This window comes from Rhinolophus sinicus, chromosome 9 (genome assembly GCF_057876585.1).
Source record: "Rhinolophus sinicus isolate RSI-liver-muscle chromosome 9, RSI-T2T, whole genome shotgun sequence".
Taxonomy (NCBI): Eukaryota; Metazoa; Chordata; class Mammalia; order Chiroptera; family Rhinolophidae; genus Rhinolophus; species Rhinolophus sinicus.
In genome coordinates, this window is record NC_142509.1 from 26,722,317 (window position 1) to 26,745,059 (window position 22,743).

The 22,743-nt window shown below is 45.5% G+C and overlaps 1 protein-coding gene across 22 annotated transcripts in view; it reads left to right on the plus strand.

Moving 5' to 3' along the window:
- Positions 1 to 22,743, plus strand: part of ACACB (acetyl-CoA carboxylase beta) — a 107,845-nt gene that overhangs the window by 39,810 nt on the left and 45,292 nt on the right. For all 22 annotated transcript variants that reach the window (XM_074321669.2, XM_074321660.2, XM_074321661.2 and 19 more), the window contains 14 exons: positions 214 to 295; positions 1,581 to 1,679; positions 2,703 to 2,812; positions 2,942 to 3,052; positions 7,427 to 7,636; positions 7,935 to 8,105; positions 10,003 to 10,164; positions 11,593 to 11,756; positions 13,605 to 13,755; positions 13,846 to 13,949; positions 15,616 to 15,697; positions 18,214 to 18,359; positions 19,566 to 19,716; positions 21,198 to 21,332. In XM_074321669.2, the coding sequence (XP_074177770.2) occupies positions 214 to 295; positions 1,581 to 1,679; positions 2,703 to 2,812; positions 2,942 to 3,052; positions 7,427 to 7,636; positions 7,935 to 8,105; positions 10,003 to 10,164; positions 11,593 to 11,756; positions 13,605 to 13,755; positions 13,846 to 13,949; positions 15,616 to 15,697; positions 18,214 to 18,359; positions 19,566 to 19,716; positions 21,198 to 21,332 (1,878 nt within the window). The remainder of the gene's footprint in view (positions 1 to 213; positions 296 to 1,580; positions 1,680 to 2,702; positions 2,813 to 2,941; positions 3,053 to 7,426; positions 7,637 to 7,934; positions 8,106 to 10,002; positions 10,165 to 11,592; positions 11,757 to 13,604; positions 13,756 to 13,845; positions 13,950 to 15,615; positions 15,698 to 18,213; positions 18,360 to 19,565; positions 19,717 to 21,197; positions 21,333 to 22,743) is intronic.

Sequence of the window (22,743 nt, forward strand, 5' to 3'; positions counted from 1 at the left end):
AGTTGGTTGGGGCGCCCCAGTCTGCCCACGGGGGGTGATGCCCTGAGCTATGGAGCAGCTTGAATCCACAGTTCAGAAGGGGCAGAGGAGCTGGGTCCTACGAGACCCCAAAATCCAGGGCTGGTATGACCCGGCAAAGAAAGAGTTTTCGGTGTGTGATGGGAGGCAGGTTCTTAAAGGAAAATCTTTGTTCACACCTCTCTGTGTTTGCAGGCGGTGTGGGCTGGCTGGGGCCATGCTTCCGAAAACCCCAAACTTCCGGAGCTCCTGTGCAAGCACGACATTGCTTTCTTAGGTAGAGTCTGTCTCCGTCAGATTGGTGGGAATTGGGGCGTTGATGGGACACTTATCTGACCTCTGGGTCAGATTCTCTTTCTGGTGCATCCGTGTAAGGTGGGAATCAGTTTCATATTCCCACCTCACAATTTCATTGTGAGGAGCAAGCGAGACCAGGGGTGGGAGGGCACCTGGGTAGGTTGTCCAGCCTGGGGAAATGGGAGCTGTTACCATGGTTACCACCACGGAATGATACTGGGGCAAGCAGACCTCTGCTTGTGTTCCTGTTGGTACTGAGGTACCAGCCATGTTCAGATTTATTGCTAGGTTTTGAGGTCACATTTCTGATAAGGTCACAGTTTTCCTTGGGCTGTTCTTAGGCCTTTGGAATGCCTTAACCACTTGAGACCAGAGCCCTTCATTTCTACTACTTATTAGGTAAAATGATACTTATTATCTATGATATCGGTTTGTTTCGGGATTTGAACTTACATTTGTATACTTTGTGCAGTTATATTATCTGACATCGTTGCATGATTTAGGCCCTAAACTTTAGGGGAATCGTTGACCATCAGTAATAAATCCTTACCTTTGGGCCCACGGCACAGACTTTTGTATGAAATAGCTCAGTGCAGACAACACCTGATATTCCTAGGATCGACCTGGTGACCCATGCCTGCTGATTTTTCTGACCCGTTTTTTCTGTCCACAGTCATTGATTGGCTGTCACATGGGACTCTTCCTTATCCTTTAGTTTTAGCTCCTCTGGAGGTTGATGATCCAGCCCACAAGCTGGCAAACTATAGTCCGTAGGCCCAATCTGGCCGGCTGCCTACTTTTGTAAATAAAGTTTTATTGACACATGGCCCCTGCTCATTTGTGTATTGCCAAAGTCTGTGTTTGCCCAACACTAGCAAAGTTTAGTATTTGTGACAGAGACCAGCAGGCCCACAAAGCTGAAAATATTTCCTATCTGACTCATTATAGGAAAACTTAGTTCACCCATGGTCTGGTTTTATGAGGTGCTAGCTTGCCCTCTCAGTTTAGCTTTTGGCTTTCTCCCGAAAGTGAATTTTCTGTATGCCACATAGCTTAGGTTGTAACTCAGCCGAGGTTTACAATCCACATGTGTTAAGAGTTAACTGATGAAGTAACAGATTAACAGATTTTTTTCCTTCCCTGACTTGATAAAGTCCTTGAGAGCTAGGACTTGAATACATTCACTGTGCACTTGGTCTGCACTCGGCTGTGAGGGTCTTGTGTCTGACTCGATTCTGCCTTCCGCCTTGTCCCTGATCCCTCAGGCCCTCCCAGCGAGGCCATGTGGGCCCTGGGAGATAAGATCGCCTCCACCATCGTGGCCCAGACGCTGCAGATCCCCACGCTGCCCTGGAGTGGAAGTGGTAAGGGACCCAAGCTTCACTTTGGGGGACTCCTTGGCCCAGTCTTGCTAATATGAGCCAAGGGGGTGACAGGAATGTGCCTTTTTTTTTTTTATTCTTTCACTTACAATTTTAAATTATTAAACAAGTGGTGTAATTTCATTGTAGACAACTTAGAAAGTGTGAGAACTCATCCATAATCCTATAATCTTGTATTGAGCATTTGTTGCATTTTCAGTATCTACCTTTCCAGCCTTTCTTCTAAGCACATCCTTTAAAAAACCAGAGATCTTATATTTACTAGTCTGGGACTTATTTTTTCTCATGAATCTTTCGATGTCAATAAATACACTTTATAACATTCGATAAAATGTTATAAAATGCCTGAATAGGATTGTATCATACAGATGTACCACGAGTAACAGTCCTCTCTAGTTTTACATTTAGGTTGTTTCTAGTTTATTTTCTAATTTAAAAAAAATGTTAGAAACAATGGAACCTTAATCATCTTATAGTTAAATCTCTATGTACATTTTAATCATTTCCTTATGATAAATTCCTCAAAGTAGAATTTCTAGGTAATATTAAAAAATAAAAAATAAAAAGTTTCAGGAGTTTCCTATTCAATTTGCTTTTTTTTTTCTCTGGAGATTGAGTTTTAAATTTGGAATGAAAAGCTTTTTATATATATATATATAAAAAAAAATTCTCCTTGGAGAATTTATTTTTTCCCAAGATATTAGAAAGGAATGATTCGTATATAAATCACTCCATGGAGTAGAACTGGGATATTTTTGGATTCAGCTTACTATGGTTCTTGTAGACTCAGTCTAAATTTCTTAAACTTGATTTCTCATTCAGGGTGGAGTCAGTCCTTAAGAAAATTAAAAGCCATTAATTAATTAAGATAAAGGACCCTGTCTGTATTCTGTTGGTCCAGAGGCCAGGTCTAGAGTGGCTTTGGTGAGGACAAGCCCTGTGGTATCTGTGTTTTGTGTGTCTCTGTCCTCCTTGGAGAATTTATTTTCCTTTGTGACTCTCCAGGTCTGACGGTGGAGTGGGCAGAAGATAGCCTGCAGCATGGAAAAAGAATCAGTGTCCCAGAAGATGTTTACAACCAGGGTTGTGTGAAGGATGTAGATGAGGGCTTAGAGGTAAATGCAGAGCGGATGGGGAAGAAGGGTAGGGGGCGGGGTGCCAAGGCCCCGGAAACTTCTCACTGTCTTGGTAGTGGTAGAAACTGTCTAGCCTCTAAAGAAGTCTGTTTGTCCTTTGCCTTCCAGGCGGCAGAAAAAATTGGTTTTCCGTTGATGATCAAAGCTTCTGAAGGCGGTGGAGGGAAAGGCATCCGGAAAGCAGAGAGTGCTGAGGATTTTCCAATCCTTTTCAGACAAGTGAGCTGTTCTTGCTGCATTGTTTTTCTGTATGTCTTTGGGATTGTCTTTATGCAGTTGTTGGCCACCAGATTCTTTCCATTAGCATGAGTCTGTCGCGATTGAGAGGACATTTGTGGGAACTGGAATATTGCTGTGCTGTGTTTTGAAGCAAATGTGTACATTTCACTCGCAGAGTGAGTGGTTTATGTTGATCGGTGTACCATGGCCTTAGATGTTCAAATCTATGAATCAGCATGTCTATAAATGGTTTCAGAGATACAGGGTCAGAATATCTGTTTGTGACTATATTTGTCTATTGAGAGACGAGATATTTTGTAAATGGTGGTCTTGGTATTTTTAACATTTCTGGATGATCCCTTTTCATTGTAGGAACTAAACAGTTGACTCTTTGAACAACAAGGGTTTGAACTGTGTGGGTTCACTTGTACATGGATTTTTTTTTTCTCTTCCATAAATAGGTTTTGAAAAATTTTGGAGATTTGCAACAATTTGAAAAAAACTCACGGACGAACTCTATAACCTAGAACTATCAAAAAAAAAAAAAAAATTAAGAAAAAGTATGTCACGGATGCATAAAATAGATGTAGATACTAGTCCACTTTATCTTTTATTACCATAAAATATACACGTGTATGTGTTAATTGACCGTTTGTTATCAGGAAGGCTCCTGGTCAACAGGAGGCTATCAGTAGTTAAGTTTTTGGGGAGTCACAAGTTATAGGCAGATTCTCAGGTGCATAGGATGTTGGTACCCATAATCCCCGAGTTGTTCCAGGGTCAACTGTAATTGTATATTTACTTAAAAAAAAAAATTTTTTTTATTGGGAAATATTGGGGAACCGTGTTTCTCCAGGGCCCATCAGCTCCAAGTCATTGTCCTTCAATCTAGTTGTGGAGGGCGCAGCTCAGCTCCAAGTCCAGTCGCCGTTTTCAATCTTTAGTTGCAGGGGGCACAGCCCACCATCCCATGCAGGAATTGAACCGGCAACCTTGTTTTTAAGAGCGCACACTCTAACCAACTGAGCCATCCGGCTGCCCCATATATTTACTTATTTGTAGTTGGTTTTCCACTTTTAAAACATTATGCCAATTACTGGCAGTGTTTTAAAAAAAATTGATGCTGACAATTTCTGTCTTTTTTTTTTTTTTTTTAAGATTTTATTGGGGAGGGGAACAGCACTTTATTGGGGAACTTCTGGTTGTGTACTTCTGGGACTTTTTCCAAGTCAAGTTGTTGTCCTTTCAATCTTAGTGTGGAGGGTGCAGCTCAGCTCCAGGTCGAGTTGTCCTTGTTAGTTGCAGGGGGCACTGCCCACCATCCCTTGTGGGAGTCAAGGAGTTGAACCATCAACGTTGTGGTTGAGAGCCCACTGGCCCATGTGGGAATCAAACCGGCAGCCTTCGGAGTTAGGAGCATGGAGCTCCAACCACCTGACCCACCGGGCCGGCCCATGTTGCGACCTGCACAACACAAGCTGTGGGGAGACGAGGGAGGTGGCGAGGGTTAAACTATAACAAAGAGACAGAGACTCAAATACAGTTAAATCACAGAGGACCAAGGGACTCGCAGCCTCAAGAGACTGGAGCACCAAATAGGATCGACTGGGGTATTTATTGATTACAAGCAAAGGAATCACATCATTTTAGGCACGGCCTGTGAAACTCTTGCAAAATTTAAAAAATACTTTTTGAGTCCAATTGTAGGTCCCACAGCAACCGAAGCATATAGTCCCATGATATCCTAAGGTGTGGTATGCACCTCCCGGAGGGGAGAAAGTCTCTCGTGATGAGCCATTCCCTGAACTGAGCAGTAAGAGCGAGATCTTATCACTTTAATGGACCTCTCTCACAATTAGGTGAGAGGGAGCAGCAAGAGTCAGCAGCTGCTTTTCTCAAGCAAGAGGGAAGGGAGACAAGGCTCCTTTCTATTTATTTTACAGCAGCTCATCAGGGGTCTCAACGGGGTCCTGTCTGGCTTGAGTTGTTCCTTCCATAAGGAATATTACTCGTCTTCGACTGCGAACCCTTCTTTCTGGAGACCAGGCGGAGAGACATGAGTCATAAAACTCTAATCCCAAAGACGCACAGTTCTACAATCCTTCCTTTCTTAGGGAAAGGCAGGAGGGGACAAACGATTAGGCTACTGTGCGACCACCACAGGCCCAATTTCTCATTCGTAACCCAACTATTTTAATAGTTCTAGGTTTTCTTCTAGACCTTGTTCATGTATACATTTTAAAGAGTTGTATTTGGTTTACACAATATTTTGTTCCACATTTAAAAAATTCTAAGTTGTAGATCATGAAGATTTTTACCATGTTGTCCCAGTCCTGACAATTATTTTGGTGATTGTACAATATTTGCTGTGCAGCTGTAATCTTATTGATGAAAGTTTCCTTTTTTTGGTAAATGCTAAGCTTGTTTCCATTTTCAGTATTACAAATAACCCTGCTCTAGTATAATATGGTATTTAATACTTAGCTTCTTTTCCCTTCTCTTGAATGATTTTCTTGGGTAAAGACCATGGTGGGAGAAGGGCTTAAATAGCATGTACTTATGAATACACATCAGAAAATTGCTTTCTAAAAAGATTCACCAATTTTACAGCTGTGCACAATATGTGAGTGTTATAGAAAGTAGTGGTTTCACTACCATGTGTCTCCATTGGGGTGTATAGGTTTGGGGAGTATTATTTGGGAAGAATTTATATTTTCACGTAAGTTACAAGAGTGAATACAGATTCCCATCTCCCCATCACCTAGTTTTCTCATTGTTAACATCTTCCGTAACTCTGCCATGTTTGTCACAATTAAAAGGGTAACGGTACGTTTATATTAAGTAGACTCCAGACATGGTTCAGATCTTACCAGTTTGTCCTGGATCCCACTTTGCACTTAGGTGTTGTATGGGTTTTTAAAGCTTTTTTCTTCTTTTAAAAATAGACTTTACTTTTTAGAGCAGTTTCTAATTCACAGTAAAATTGAGGGGAGGCATAGCAGGTCCTTAACATGGTTTTTCCTTCAACATTGTTTCATTAAGTTATAACAATGAGATGCTGTAGGAACTTAATTCTTATTCTTATAAACTAGCCCATGGTAAAACTGATTTTGTGTCATTTTGCTTAAAGTCACAGAACCTGTTGATGTCATTGCGTGACGACTTACATGCAGAGTTCCTATAGACCCTGCCTGGCACATCATGGCCTTCCAGAAGCTTTTTTTCTTTTAATTCCATGAGTGTAATATAAAAATGTTCTTAATGTGAAAATTCAAATACTTCAGTGATAAGAACGAAAAAGGAAAATTTTCTTCTCACTATCACCTCCCAACCCTTACCCCCTTCTTAGACGTAACCACTGTTAGCAGTTGGCTTGCTCTCCAGCATTTTTACTGTATAATGTTTTACGTAGACATTCATACAATTCGGTTTTAATATTTTCCACATTGGTGGGATCATCCCACATATTATTACAACCTGATTTAAAAAAAAATTTGTCCTAGAAATCATTCTGTGTGAACACTTCCTTTTACGTCGTCTTGCTTTAAGAATCTCTAGATGACATCTGTACAAAGTGCCTTTCAGCCATTAAAAGGATGGAGTCTGTCTGTAGGTTCCACCGTAGAGAACTGGCTGAGTAAGTACATTAAGCAGGAGGAAAGGAAAGCTACAGAGAAATGCTCTTTGGTTCTATTTTTGTTTAAAGAAACATTCTTTGTGAGTGTTACGGAATGTATAGCAGGAAAACCAGTTTGTACACCGAGCTCTTAACAGCATATTAACTCTTAACCAGTTAACTCTCAACTACGTGAACTCTTTTTAAAAAATTATTTATGTATTGTTTTCAGTTACAGTTGACATTCAGTATAATTTTATATTAGTTTCAGGTGTATAGCATAATGGTTAGATTAATGGTTAGACATTGATATACTTTATGAAGTGATTCCCCCCCTCCCTCTATTAGTCTGGTACCCGCCTGGCACTATACATAGTTATTGCAACATTATTGAGTATGTTGCCTATGCTTTACTTTATATCCCTGTGACTATTTTGTAACTACCAGTTTGTACTTCTTAATCCCTTCACCTTTTTCAACTACGTTAACTCTTACACTCGTAACCAGTTTGTACTCTTCACAGCACATTCATTATCTTTAGGGGATGAGATTATGGGGAAATTTCACTTTCTATGTTACGTATTTTCACTGTTAGGTTTAAAACAGCAACAAGAATGTAATGTCTTGCAGAGAGGTAAAACAAAACTAAAAGATCGTGGCCATCACTGCCATTGTTTCTTTCTTCGGAGAACTTCCTGTGCCAGCCCTGGTCCCCAGGCAGGGAAGAGACAGTCACTCTGCCTCCCCCCTCACCCCAGGTGCAGAGCGAGATCCCGGGCTCCCCCATCTTTCTCATGAAGCTGGCCCAGCACGCCCGTCACCTAGAGGTCCAGATCCTCGCCGACCAGTATGGGAATGCCGTGTCCCTATTTGGGCGAGACTGCTCCATCCAGCGGCGGCACCAGAAAATCATCGAGGAGGCACCTGCCACCATTGCCACACCAGCTGTGTTCGAGTTCATGGAGCAGGTGGGCTCTGCAGAGCCAGGTGGGGGGCAGGTGCAGGGGTAGCTGTGTTGGCTCAGAGCCAGCAAGAACTCACTATGGTCCATGTTGCCAAAGTGGGGTGGGTGCCCAAGGAGAGATGGGGTGCCATCATGGAGATGACTTCAGGCTGGCATGGGTTTATTGAACATGATCTATGTGGTCGCAAAGTAAGTGACACAAAGCAAGTCCTTAGTCTGCATTTGATGGGGGAACTAATAAGCCACTATTAAAACCACCCAAGAAAACCACTGGGAACCCCTTGTTCTCTGTTTCTTTGCAGTGTGCTGTCCTCCTGGCCAAGACCGTGGGCTATGTGAGTGCAGGGACTGTTGAATATCTCTACAGTCAGGATGGCAGCTTCCACTTCTTGGAGCTGAATCCCCGTCTGCAGGTGGAACACCCCTGCACAGAAATGATTGCTGATGTCAACCTGCCGGCCGCTCAGCTTCAGGTGAGGAAATGGGCTCCAAGCCCTCGGTGTTCTTCTGCCCAGGGTGGGGTCCCCCGTCCTACTCAGATTATGCCTTTCTGCCCTTCTTGGCTGGCTGTCTCTGGGGGAGTGACTGTTGTGATATATGAGTAGCACTGAGAACCATGCAGGCAAAGAACCTTCTGTGACGTGGTTTTTCACCTTTGAGAAACTAGACAAAGCCGTAGGCCTTCTCCCTGGTGAAATACATTTTATTCAATTTCAGGACATTCATGGATCCCTGATACCCATTCATAGACCCAGAGAAGTATTTATCAACCGTTTTTTCATTATTGCTCCCCTAAAGAGCCTTTTTAGACATTTCCCCCCCTAATTTCTCCCTCATAACATTTTACTATCATAGATATACTGTGTATCTTTTTGGATACAGTAGATATAGCTGTGCTTTATACATACAAAGAATAAGATTTTTTCCCCCAAGAGTTAAATATTTGCTCTCCTTGGTGGTCGTTTCACCCCCATTGAGAACTTGTGACCTAATGGTAGGAACTCTTGCATTAATTGGAGCTCATTTTTTTTTTTTTTAATTAATGTCTTCTTTCTCCTTCCTTCCTTCATCCACCAGAATTTTCATTGTTTTTTGTTGTTGTTGTTCTATTTTTCAAAATTTTTTTTTAGTTTTAAAAATTTCAGAAAAGACGCAAGGATAAAACAAGTTAACACCATACCCTGTGCCTAGATCTGCCAGTTGTTAGCATCTCGCTACATTTGCTTTCAACTAGTGTATTTGCATAATTTTTTTTTTTTTGTCCACCCTTTTGAGACGTTTTGACTTGAACTGTCACGCCACTTTGCCTCTAAATACTTCCGTATGAGGACGTCCTGCGAACAAGGGCATTTTGTTACAGCACCACAGTAAATTACTGCACTCGAGAAATAGAGCATCGATACCACCCCATCTCTAATATTATCGCCCACATTAAAATTTTCCCAGTTGTCCCCATAAGGTCCCAAATTTGTAGCCGTTGTTTGTTTGTTTGTTTTTAAATCCAGGATCCAATCCAGGACCACGTATTCCATTTCATTGTCATTTCTCTTTAGCCTCTAATTTGGGACCGTTCCTCAGTCTTATTTTTTAAAGTTTTGACGTTGGCATTTGTGAAGAGTTCAGGCAGAATGTTTCTCAATTTGGATTTGTCTGATCATTTCTTGCTGGTTAGAGTCTCTTTAAACATTTTGGCCGAGGATCCCACAAATGTTGTTGTGTCCTTCCAGAATCACATAACAAGACACAATGTGTTACATTTGGTCATTTGGCTAAGTGTCTGTCACTGGCTGGTGTTTAGTCATTATTTTAGCTCAGCTTTCCCTGCGTCCTTCAGAAAAGCTTTCATTCTGCTCACCTTTTATAGCACTAAAATCTGTAACTTTTATTTAACTATTAACACACTAAAATCTGTAACTTTTAACTTTTATTGTCTTGTTATGTGATACTGTTTTACAAATGTTGCTGCTTTTCCTAGTGACACGATTGCTCCGTGGGGACAGAGTCAAGCCTTTTGTCTTTCCTTTCTTTGCCTCTTCCGCCACTGTATATGAATATTGTATGTGTGTTAGGGTTTCAGTATATCTGAAATTGTTCACTGTACCTCTACCTCCCTCACGTCTAGCACACTACTTGGTGTTTAGCGGCCAGGGGTCTCATGGGACTGACAGTCATGGGAAGGATATTTTTTTTTTTAAAGATTTTTATTAAAATCTAGCCAACATGCAATATCGTGTTAGTTTCAGGTGTACACAATAGTTATTGAACATTTATATACCTAACTGTTGAATCACCATGATAAGGCCAGCAACCATCTGACACCGTACCATGCTATCACTTCTTAAATTATATAAATGGATTTCTTGATTTCAGGTTGCCATGGGCGTGCCACTGCACCGGCTGAAAGATATCCGGCTTCTATATGGAGAGTCACCATGGGGGGTGACACCCATTTCTTTTGATTTCCCTTCCAACCCTCCCCTCGCCCGAGGCCACGTTATTGCAGCCAGAATCACCAGTGAAAACCCCGATGAGGCAAGTCGTGGGGGAGCCCTGCATTTCTGCCATCTCCAATCTCCGGGAATGGGGCAGATCCCTAATGTTAGCCTTGGACGAGATTCCCCCCAGGCTTCTCGGTTTACAGACAAGGAAACTGAGGTGCAGGAAGGGATACATCACAGTTTATTGACACATTGTGTGTGCCCGGCACAGGGCAGAACCCTTCCTGTGTCTCATTGCTCACTTACACGACAACACCACCGCTGGGCGTTGTTACCCTGCGTTACAGCTCAAGAGGTTGGGGTAACTTGCTTAACACCTCAAACCTGGGACCTGCTGAGGCTGTCGCTGAGCACTGCCGGGGGACTCTAAAGGCTACATCTATCTTTGGGACGAGCAGCCAGGCTTAGAGTCTGGGTCCTTGGGTTTTTGCTGCACCATAAATGCAGTCTGGCCCTTTGTAAGGTGTCCCTCTGTGACTTGTTCTTACTTGTGCCTTAAAAAACAACCAAGCAACCAATTGGCATCTGTCACAGTTCACATGCTTACTAATGATTGGTTGTCACATCATCGCCATCATTTGCCACAACCTAATTGTTTCATGATTACATTCAAGAAACTTGGGGAAAGAGAAGTTTGTTTCTTCCCCCTCTCCCTTTTAACTGAAGAATTTTAAGCTGTGGCATCTGGATTCGTTTGGGATCTTTGGCTGCAAAGAACCAACTCTGGTAATGGATGAGCAAAACAGGAATTTTTCAGAAGGATGATGGTTTGTTTACAGGTGCCTGGGAGGGTGGAGGACCCGGTGATGGAGTTCTCAGGCACCTGGAAATCGCTACCTTTTGCCTCCAGGCCCTTCTGCCAAACGAATGCCTCCGTCACTCACATCAAGAGCCCTAATCCCAGAGATAGGGTCCACGTTCGCCCCCTACTCCTTACCAAAATTACACTCAGAGGGGGCCAGGCCACCCCTCACCCCAAAGGGAATTAGATGTGTTAGCACCAGCACGGCTAACACTGTATTTCTTTATCTGCTGGGATTTTCATGATGCAGAATTGGGAATCCAGTCCTATTTTATTTAAATTTTTCATTATCGACAATGTCAAGAGTATAAAATCAGAATGTACCCTCAGCTCCACCAGTGATAACTGTTCACCCATGTTATGCCTTTACCTCCTTCCCCCGCCCAACTTGGTTGTTATTTTAATAGCTTTTTTAATCAGGTAGAGCAAATAATTATTAGTAGTTTTTGTTTTTTAAGTAAAAGTGACATGCATTGGTGTGTTTACATGGATGCCCCCGCAGATTCACCTGCACCCCTAATGAGGTATCAGTGTTTTATTGATCATGCTAAGCTTTTGGTTGTGGATGGCCTTCTTGGGTTTTCCTAGGATTTAATTCTGATGAAAATAGATCTGGAGTAACTATTTCTTCCATTTTGCTTTTTTCTTTCTGGGCTCCAGGGGTTTAAGCCGAGCTCCGGAACAGTCCAGGAATTGAATTTCCGCAGCAGCAAGAATGTGTGGGGTTATTTTAGCGTGGCTGCTAGTGGCGGCTTACATGAGTTTGCTGATTCCCAGTTCGGGCACTGCTTCTCTTGGGGAGAGAACCGGGAAGAGGCCATTTCGTGAGTATCTCCTTCCTTCCCTCCCTTCTTTCTGCCTTTCTCTTTCCCTTCTTTCCTCCACTCCTCCCGTCTTCCTTCCATCCCTTTCTTCCTTTAATAAACTAAAAGCTAGCCTGTGGCTGCAGATGTGGGAGCATGTTAGGAGATCAAAGGAGGTGAATCACAGAGCAAACTGTGTTTTAAATGCCCTGTACTGAAGTTCAAGAACAAAGTCTACTCTCTTGCTATATTTGAGATCCATGAAGTAAAATGACCTCACCAAGGTCATTGCTTTTGAGCTTATTCTAGGTTGAACTTGAAGGAGAGACAAAGAATGTTCAAGATGATTCCAGAAGTTTAAAAGGTGCTGAGAACTAAAACTTTTTAAAGAAAGGTGGATGTGTGGGGGAAACTCCTTTAAATCGAAATCTTGTAAGGAGTTCCTGGAGAAACCCACATTGACAAAGGGGCCCTAAATTCTGAAACACATCTTAAACTTTCTCCGGCCTTGACCTGGGCGCAGAAAGCTCAAAACCAGTTCACTTTGTAATTCAGCGTTCTTGTGTGGGTAAATAATTGTCCTTTAATGTGAAAAATCCCAAAGATATTGTGGACCTTTCATTTAAAAAGCATTAAAATCTATCTGGCCCTGGGCACTTAGCCATGAATTAAATTGAGTTTGGTGATTTGATGAGCTGGCTTTCTTTGCCAGCTTTGAATAATTAATTTTTAATCATGCTCAGTACAATATGGAGACTCTTAGAGCTTAGGGAGGATTTCAGCAAATAAGAATTAATAGGGGGAGGGAGGGAGGTCAGCTGGTCCATCCCACTCCAAATGAAGTGGCCTGTGGCTTGTCCCATGCTGTGAATGAATGACCAGTTGTAACTTCAACAGGATTCAAAGGAAAAAAATTCCATCTTTTTTTTTTTTTTTTTTTATGCTGCTGTCAGAATCCAGTAGGGGGATCAAGGGTCCAGGTTTTCCTGGCACAGTGGGATTTCTCAGTGCTGAAACTGGCAAAGTCCCGAGCAGACTGGGACAAGTGGGTCACCAGTGGGTCCCACAACCGTAGCCTAGTGACACCCTTACTTGACCTCACTGCATCTTCATATTCTCATCCCTCAAATGGAGTGGTTATTGCCACACCTGCTGACAGCATGCAGGTGTGGAAGCTCTTCTAGGAAGAGAAGCCTTCTCATACCTCTCCTTTCTCGGGTACGTTTCCCCCAAAACACTCTCCCTGTGACTTCAGAGGGAGTGGAGGTTTCAGCCCTTTGGTCTGGGAGGCCCTGTTTGGTGGTGGGGGAGGCCCCTCTGAGAAATGGGAGGTGGTTACCAGCCAAGTCCATGTGGGCTGCTGACCACTGAGCCCTGGGTGGGGTAACAGTGTTAGCTGTCTGCTGATGTGTCCCATACACACCGGACAGAGCTGCTGTGGGGACAGCCAGAGGGTGGCACCAGCTCTGGGACGCGGCGATTTGAGTAGATACAGCAGGAGAGAGGTAGAGTGACTGGAAGTGGTTCCTTAGAATCACAGTCACGGTCATTAATCATGTTCAGAGCAGCTGATGTGTATTGATCAGTGTCTGGGGGCTTCCTCTGATGGATGTGCTCACTGGAATCCTCAAGCACCTGTGTGAAGTCAGCGTCATTGCCCCATTTTTCCAGATGAGGAAACTGAGGCCCAGGCCGTTAAATCACCGGCCCAGGATTACTTCACTAATAAGTGCGGGAGCTGAGATTGACCCAGGCTGTCTGACTTGGGGCTTTCTTAACTTCTGTGCTGCTCTGGCTCTCTGGGAACCACAGGGAACTCTGGGATTCATATATTAATTGAAAAACAATCCGTGTGCCTTTCCCCTCAAGCAACATGGTGGTGGCTTTGAAGGAGCTGTCCATCCGAGGCGACTTCAGGACCACCGTGGAATATCTCATTAACCTCCTGGAGACGGAGAGCTTCCAGAACAACGACATCGACACGGGGTGGTTGGATCACCTCATCGCTCAGAAAGTGCAGGTGGGCTGCATCTCCCCTCCGCATCGCAGAGACCCCCGGCTCCCTGCGGGCCCGCTTCCCAGGAATACTGAAGTGCATAGTCTTTCCTAGGCCGAGAAGCCAGATGTCATGCTCGGGGTGGTGTGCGGAGCCTTGAACGTGGCTGATGCAATGTTCAGAACCTGCATGACGGATTTCTTACACTCGCTGGAAAGGTAGGGCGCGAGGGTAATTCTTCTCCCCTTTTAGTGGCAAGCTATGCTTTATTTAGGAGCAAATCACTTACCAAGCGATTCGTGAGCCCCTCCTACATACTTGCCTCTGAAATCCCTCGGAGAAACCCAGGCTGCCCGGGAAGAGGCCAGGGGGCGGGATTCTCAAGGCCAAGGCAGGAGGCAGCATGTTACCAGGAATCGGACGTTGTACCTGGGCTCTTTGTCTTCTTGAAGGAGAGAATTCAGTCAGGAGACAGAGTTTGTACAGCACAGGACAGCAAGAAGTTTATTAGTAAAAGCGAGTACACTGAGATAGGGAGTGGTCTGACCCAAGAGAGGGAAGCAGCCTCTCCTTAAATTGTGTGAGGGTTTTTATCTCTGGGTAGAATTGTCTCCCCCTCTTTTTCTCCAGTACCTCTCATTCTCCCAGCTGGCATGCCTCGTCCTCTCTTCTCGCTCCCAAGCTTGTCTGAGCTCATTACAATCTGAGCTCATGACCCTGAGAAGCAGGGTGTATAATCTGATCAGCGGATGTATTCCCATCCCTCTTGGCATTTTTCCTTCTTATTTAGGGGCATGTGTGAGCCCGCTGTCCTACTGAGCTGGGTGTTGTGTGCCCACCTTTGCCTGTGCTATCTGTGCCCTAAGTAGGAGCAGCTGCAGGGGGCCTCCTGCCGAGGCTGATTCCCTCCGTCTCCTCATTTCTGCCTTGCTACCTACCCTATCAAACACACAGTTGCGTTTTCTTCATGCTGCCTTGTGTCAGGTACGTCAGCATAGGTAAGAGTTCAGAGTCATAGGATATGGATTTGGGAAGCCAAGCGAGTTGTAGGTCACCTTTACAAATGGGTCTTTCCCAGACCCTCCCCTGAAGCCGAAGGTGCCTAGTGCAATGGACCAGCATGGAAGTGGCCAGGTGCTCACTGCCAGCATGGGCCAGGCTTTCTCAGCCTCAGCACCACTGACATTTCGGGCTGGGTCCTTCCTTGTCATGGGGTGTCCTGTGCAGTGTAGGATGTTAGCAGCATCCCTGGCCCTGTTCAGAGGATCCCTTCTTCCCCCCGGAAGTCATGATGATCAAGTCTGGAGTGCTGACCGTTGCACCATGGGACCTCATGACAACCAGATAAGCTTTTATTTTTATTTATTTATTTATTTATTTTTTTAACCAGATAAGCTTTTAGACGTTGCCCAATGTCCCAGGGGTAGAGGCAAACATCGCCCCCGGTTGAGAATCACTATGAGAGGCAAACAAAACTACCAAAAAGGAAAGAAAAAAGATAAAAGGTTATAGTGCTAGGTTATCATGCTTTGGAATCGTACTGGAATCACAGTCTGTGAACTGGATTCTTTCCTAAGCGGGAGGCAGGATTCCCACACGTGGAATTTTTCGAGAAGGGGCCATGATGGGTGTGGCTTCCTGGAAAGCCCTTTTGCAGTTTTACATCTTTCAGCAAGCGCCGCTTCCTTAAGTCCTGAGGAATGTGAGTTTCCTCGGGGTGATCCATGTTTCTTGCCTTTTGTTCAGATTTAGCGTTTTCAGTACAGCCAGTGGTGTTGGTGTTTAGGGCAGGCAAAGAGCCAGGGCATGTTGTTAAATCCAGCTGATGGCCACGGAGTTCTCAGTCGCTCCCAAGGCTGACCTCAGGTCTGTCTTCTCTTTCAGGGGCCAGGTCCTCCCAGCGGATTCTCTGCGGAATACTGTGGACGTGGAATTAATTTATGGAGGCATTAAGTACATTCTCAAGGTAAAGACCTGCATTTCTTAGGTGTCTCCAGCACTCTGGAGGCTTGAGGGGGTTTTTATTTCTGTGATGAGCCATCCCTGGAGTGGATTTTCTCATGCTTGGGCCCCAGGACGCCCCATACAGCCCATGACCTTGAAACCCAAACACTTTGGATTTGAGAATGTGTAGGTTTGGGTAGAGCACACAAGGCACGATGGAGCATGTATTAGTTTCCAGCGGCTGCCGTAACCAAGCACCACAAACTGGTGGCTTCAAACAGAGGAAACTTATTCTCTCACAGGTGTGGCGGCCAGAAGTCCAAAATCATGGGGTAGGCTGGGCCCTGGTCTCTTCGAAGGCTCCAGGGCAGAGGCGGTCCTCTGCTTTCCTAGCTTCTGGGGTTGTGGGCATCCTTGGTGGTTTGTAGGCTGTCATTCCCGTCTCTGCCTCCAGCTTCGTAGGACCACCTTCTTGCTGTGTGTGTCTGTCTTCACACTGTCTTCCTTCTATGCCTGTATCTCTGGGTCCCTTCTCTAGAAGAGCACCAGTCATATTGGATTTGGGGCTCACCCTAATCCAGTATGACCTCATTTAACTAACTACATCTGCGAAGACCCAATTTCCAAATAAGGTTGCATTCTGAGGTGGCAGGAAGAATGTGAATTTGGGTGGACACTGTCCAACCCGACAGTGCGTGAGCAGGACCATTGCTGAGCTGGCATCATGTCTGAGTCCATTGCCGAGGACTGTGAAGCTGGCTCCCTCCTGTGTCTCCTCACCAAGAACAGTGTGTGGGATTCTGGCCTCTTCCTGTGCCATCTCTGCTATACTTGGTGCCTACTGAGGGCTGTGCTCCTCTGGTGGAAATATTCCCTTACCTTCCTGGGCTATCCAAGGTCAATTCAGCAGAGAGTGTCAGAGAGTCTCTGAGAGGTGGGCACAGAGTGTGGCGCCAGGTCCATCTTGGAGTGACCCGAGGGACAAAATGTCCCCAGGAAGCCGAAGCCTTCCTGGCCCTTCCTAGCCTCACATTCTGGAGAGGGAAAAGAAAACAGAGTTCATGTCGGTTGTGGAGGCAGAATTTTTATTTTCTTTTACTTTATTTTGAATATTGCCGAGCACATGTTGAACTTTTTCAACTTTGAAGATTTTTTTTTAGGTTTCGTTCAGACAAACGAGTGTATTATCCATGGAAGTGCTATACAACCACGTCTTCCCGTTTGCCTCTGATGTTTCCTGGCTACCTTTGGGGGCCTGGGTCCCCCGCAACTCAAATTTAAATGTGGCACATGCTCATTGTAGAAAACTTCAAAATTTCAAACATGCGTAAAAAGCATCAGAAAAACAGATCCATCGTGCGCTGCGCCAACCCCTGGAGGCAATCCCTGTGAACATTTTAGCAGATCTCATGTCAGTGATTTGTTTTTTTCCCCTCATGCATCGAGTGTACAAAGTTGACACCATGGTGCACATACATTTTTACTGTGCTTTGATATTCTCATGGTGTAAAGTTTCCCCGTGGTTTTAACAGGGTTTCTTCAACATCAGTATGGTACCTGCAGCACTGTCCAATTGAAATGTCCATAAGGATGGAAATATTCTAGATCTCTATGTCCAGTATACGCCACCTGTGGCTCTTGACCGCTTGAACGGTGGCAAGTGTAACCGAGGAACTGAATTTTGTATTTCATTTCATTTTAATTAATTTACATTTAAATACCGTGAGTGGCTAGGGGCTAGTGTATTCCACCGTGCAGGTCTAGAGACTTTCATTGCAAGGTTGTCATGGTTTCGTCCTAAGCTTAGGTATTACCATAAATCATTATTGCTGTTACCATATTGCTGTTAAGTTTTGCGGTTACTGTTAATAATATTGCAATAAACATTCCTATCTTCCTTGCTCTCTTTTATCTCAAAATGTGCATTTTAGAAGTCAAGGGCTCTTTAGGGTCTTTGTTTTCTGAAGGAGAGCACGCACACTGAGCTGAGGGCCAGATGGGGCCAGTATGTCAGATTGAAAGGCAGAGCTGAAGCCAGGCCCTGGCCACCTGTGCCTCTCTTGAGTGTCCCAAATGTCTTGTGTGGCCCTGGGCAGAGCCACGTCTGGGGGCGCAGAGCCACGTCTGGGGGCGCAGAGCCCTAGTCCACATCCAGGTCACTGGTGGAACCTCCAGGGCTGTCTCGTCCAGAGTAAGTTCCCCTCTCCCTGCTCCCCAGGGTGGCCCTGCTAAGGGCTGACGCTTGGAGGCAGGAATCAGGAGTCAGAAGGAAGCCCCCAACCCCTGAAGGCACATAGTTGGTGAGAGATGGCCCAACAGGACTACGCCTGTGGCCAGCAACCATTAGCCTACCCACGGGGTAGATGCGGCGTGCGGACTCCGAGCTCTCTCCCCCTAGATAGGCAAGGTTTCCACCCTGGCACTCCCGCCGTGGACACCAGGCCTAGCTCCCAGTCAGGGGGACAGATGGTGCTCTGGGAGCACAGGGACAAGCAGGCATCCTGCATTCAGATGGGAACGTTGGACCTGTCCCCATAGGTGGCTCGGCAGTCTTTGACCATGTTCGTCCTTATCATGAATGGCTGTCACATCGAGATTGATGCTCACCGGCTGAACGATGGTGGGCTTCTACTGTCCTATGATGGCAACAGCTACACGACCTACATGAAAGAAGAGGTCGACAGGTACGTGGTGTCCTGCCATGGGCTGGGCCGGAGCCCACTCTCTCCCGTGGGGTTGAAAATATGAAGCTAGTCTATGTACAGCCCATGGATCTTCGCTAAAGTACGTTCTCCAGTAAATTCTGGGGCCCACTGAGAGAGGTTAAGCTCTTGGTTGGAATTCCATGCTAGCAGCAGACATGTATGGGTGGTGCCCAGGAGGCCCTCTTCTACTCACGGGGGAGAGTTCAGGGTGGAGTGAGAATGTGACTCCGAGCTCCAGGCCTGCAGGGTGTATGATGAGGGGCCAGCTGCTCCCTGTCTGAGCGGCAGCGTCCACACCCACCTCAGCACAGGCTTGGAGGAGATGTGGCCAGCCAGTAGGGCGGTGGCCAGATATTGAACCTCTACTTGTACCAGGCACCGGGCTAGCTGCTAGGATAGAATCATGGTCAAGACTCATAGAGCCTATTGGGGAAGACGACACATCGATCAAGCGGCCATTGGCAGGAAATGTCACTGTGCATCCAGATGGGTGACATACAGGATACCTGGAAACACCTAGCACAGGGGCATCATATTAGGTAGACCCAGAGACCCTCCTGCTCTGGCATGTCTGACCACACTGAGCTCACACGATGAAATGCTGACCACCCTGTGAGCAGGCAGCACACACCCCAGGCCCAGGAGAGTAAGGCGGCTGTGGGGGTGGGGTACCAGAAGCCCCAGGCCTGAAAAAGCTCCAGTTCGAGAGTGGAGTCTCCCTTCCCATTTCTCAGTGGAAGAAGGTGGACTAGATTCATTCCAGAGCAATGTTTTATTCTCTCTTTTTAACCATGTTCTATCTGCCAAGAATAGTCAAGACTTACTGTAGGCTCCACCCATGGCGCATGCTCTTTCCCCAGTTCAGTTATAAGGTGAAGGTTTGAAGTCGGTCAATATTTATTGAAGAATATTTAGTGATTGCTTTCTCCGTTCAGGTTGGAATTAATGTCAGTAAAAATTCGGTTAGCAAAGATTCCCACCCTTTGCACCCCTAACTCCCAATATATCTGCAGTGACTGTCAAATGCCACCATTTGGGAAAGTGCAGTCCGCAAACCACACACAGAGTGACACTCGTGGCTGCCTTTAGGAAGGGAAAATACTGTAGAACTCCTGACTCGGGCACCCTGGGTCGATGGTCTTCCCTAACCACCCCCACCCCATGCCCTTTCCTCCTCTCTCCCAGTTATCGGATTACCATTGGCAACAAGACGTGCGTGTTTGAGAAGGAGAATGACCCCACAGTCCTGAGGTCCCCGTCGGCTGGGAAGCTGACTCAGTACACGGTGGAGGACGGGGGCCACGTGGAGGCTGGAGGCAGCTACGCTGAGATGGAGGTAAGCACAGCAGACCCTGGGGGGTCAGCGGGCCTCCCTTATACCCTGCTCCCCAAGGGAGGCCCGTCCGGCATGGCTTCTGCAAACGGGCCTCCCTTCTCCCCTGGGCCTAAGAGAGTCAGTGTGTGGGGTGCAGCTCAGATTTTCTGCAATATCGCAAGGGAAAACCTCAAGAATGGACACCTCCGCAGAAATGGGTAAGAGCTGATTAATAATTAGGACAGTGACGATAAAAAAGTCTCAAGCCAACACTTGCAAAGCCCTTACCGCTTGACAACCACTGTTGTAGGCATTTTACTTTAACTACCTTCTTTAATCTTCCCAGCCATCATAGGAGACGGGCACACGTTTAAACCCTGTTTTTGCACATGAAGAAACGGAGCGCAGGCAGGCTAAGGATCTCACTTGCAGTCACATGTAGCCAGGATTCAAACCTGGCCGCCGTTCCTTGCTCCAAGGGAAATAATAAAGATAATGATAGTGAAGCTATAGTAACAGGAAGCGCTAAGGCTTCGTGGTCTCCTGCCTTGTGCCAGGCGCTTCGTCTTGCTGCGTCCTTCTCAGAGCCCAATTATTCCCCATTTTATTAATGTGAGAGGAGAAACTGGCTCAGAGAGGGAAGACACTTGATGGCGGTCACACAGTGATGAGGGAGGTGCTGGGGCTACAGCCCAAGCTTGGGTACCCGAGCTGTGAACTGCTGAGCGCAAGGAGCACTCATCATGTCTGAACATCCGGGCCCTGCAGAGAGGCCCATGTAAAGGGCCTGGTGACTGACGACTGCGAGCACGTTCTTCATTTCACACAGGATTCCCCAAAGCTGTTTTCTTGCTGCCTTTAGAAAAGGAGTATATCACAAAATGCATCACATTTTAGGAAAGTGTATATACTGTGTTTCCCCGAAAATAAGACCTAGCTGGACCATCAGCTCTAATGCGTCTTTTGGAGCAAAAATTAATATAAGACCCCGTCTTATTTTAATATAAGACCAGATATAATATAATATAATACCGGGTCTTATATTAATTTTTGCCCCAAAAGACGCATTAGAGCTGATGGTCTGGCTAGGTCTTATTTTCAGGGAAACACGGTACTAATCACCCTACATAATATGATTTAACTGTATTTCTAAGAGAGAGGCTTTACTGTCAAAATAAACATCAGTTTCCATGTCTGTAAAATGGGCACATAAACACTTACTTCTGAGCTGGTTTTTCCAGTGGAGGTGATTCATAACCTGGCACACAGCAGGCTAGTTCCCTCTGTCCTTTCCAATTAACACGTTGCATACGGATCACGAGAATTTTCATAAGGGATTTAAACCACGCTGTACGCAACATGTTAAACTCTGCCCAGGGAGTCATTCTATTTAAATGATGCAGGCCCTGCTCCAGAGTTACTAGTTGTGGGTAACTCCAGGTGTCACACACACAGACCGGTACAGGTGGGCTCTGTCTTTATTTCTTCTTTCTGCAAAACAGGTAATGAAGATGATCATGGCCTTGAACGTGCAGGAAAGTGGCCGGGTGAAGTACATCAAGAGGCCGGGGGCCGTGCTGGAAGCAGGCTGTGTGGTGGCCAGGCTGGAGCTCGATGACCCTTCTAAAGTGCACCCGGTATGTAGCACCCAGAATGGCCACCCAGGCTGGCTCAGGTGTGCTCATAGCCTCCCTCTACCTGTTCAGTGACCCCGCCTGACTGGAGGCTCCGGTTCTCCTGCCCCCACGTGCCCCCAGCAGCCAGTGTGATGGGTGCAGAAACATGCCCTCCTTTGCTCAGATTCCTCCCAATGGCTCTCCATCCTGCTTTGAATGAAACCCAAGTTCTTCTGGTGACCAGATGAGCTGTCCCCACTTTCTTCTCCATCTTCATCCTCTCTCCCTCACTTAATTGGACACACCAGACCCCACCACCTGGGACGCCGCTCCCTCTGCCTGGAATGACCTTCCCCCAGATGTTTGCAGGACTCACTCTCTCACCTCCCATGAGGTTTTACTCAAATGTTCTTGGGGTTTAGTGAATACTGAGAACAAAACAGGTTCTTCTTGATGACTGCTTAAGTAAGCCCGCCTAGGGAGGTCGCTCACCATTCATGCATTTGTTGTTCTTTTCTCTACAATTTTATTAGTACATGTGCCCAGGAAAAATGCTAGAAACACATTTTAAAAAAATCAAATTGTTTCTTTTCTCCAGACTGTCCTATTAGTTTCATTATTTTTTTATCCCTTCTCATTCTTTTTATTACTCTCTTTAGGTGGTTCCCAAAGCTAGTAATAGACTGAGCCTTTTTAGATCACTGGGAAGGTCCTTGTGCCTGCAGTGTGATTCAGCAAACATTTCCCAGGTTAGGTGTGTGAGACAGGGCGTGGCCACCAGTCCCTACAGGCTCCTGTATGCCTGTAGGATAAGCCCTTGTAATTCAGCTGAGTAAGTCCAGTAAGGGAGACTGCCCTTGGCCCCTGGCTGTGGGAAGCCCCATGGAGAAGCTGGCATCAGATTGTGGAGAAGGAGGGGTGGAGGTGGGAGTGGGGGCAGGGATCTGAGGGTGCCAGGCCAACAGAACAGATGTCCCAAACCTCCTGGGTGCCAGTGCCTCACACATAGTAGGTTGTTCAATGGGTATATAGAATGAATTAATAGATGAATGGGCACGTTAAGTCCGTGTTTGCCCCATTGGGGAGGTTTTTTATGTTTTGGTCCTCTAAGGCTAAATGTTTATGATTTTAAAAAATCAGATACATTTATATGAGAGTTTCATAAATTTTCATCCGGCTGAGTGTTTATCTTTGGGACTGAAGAGAGACTGAAAATAAATAGAGAAAATAAGGAGACAATCTTGATTAAAAAGCAAAGCAAAACAAACAAAAAAAGTCGAACCCCCTCCAAAATTATTTGGTGGATGGGAAATTAATTTACTATGACATTTGTAAAGGGGAAAAGTTAGAAAACCTGCATGGGTTGTGAATTTAGCAATTTTTTTTTTTTACTTTATTTATTTTTATTTTTGAATTTAGCAATTTTAACTTT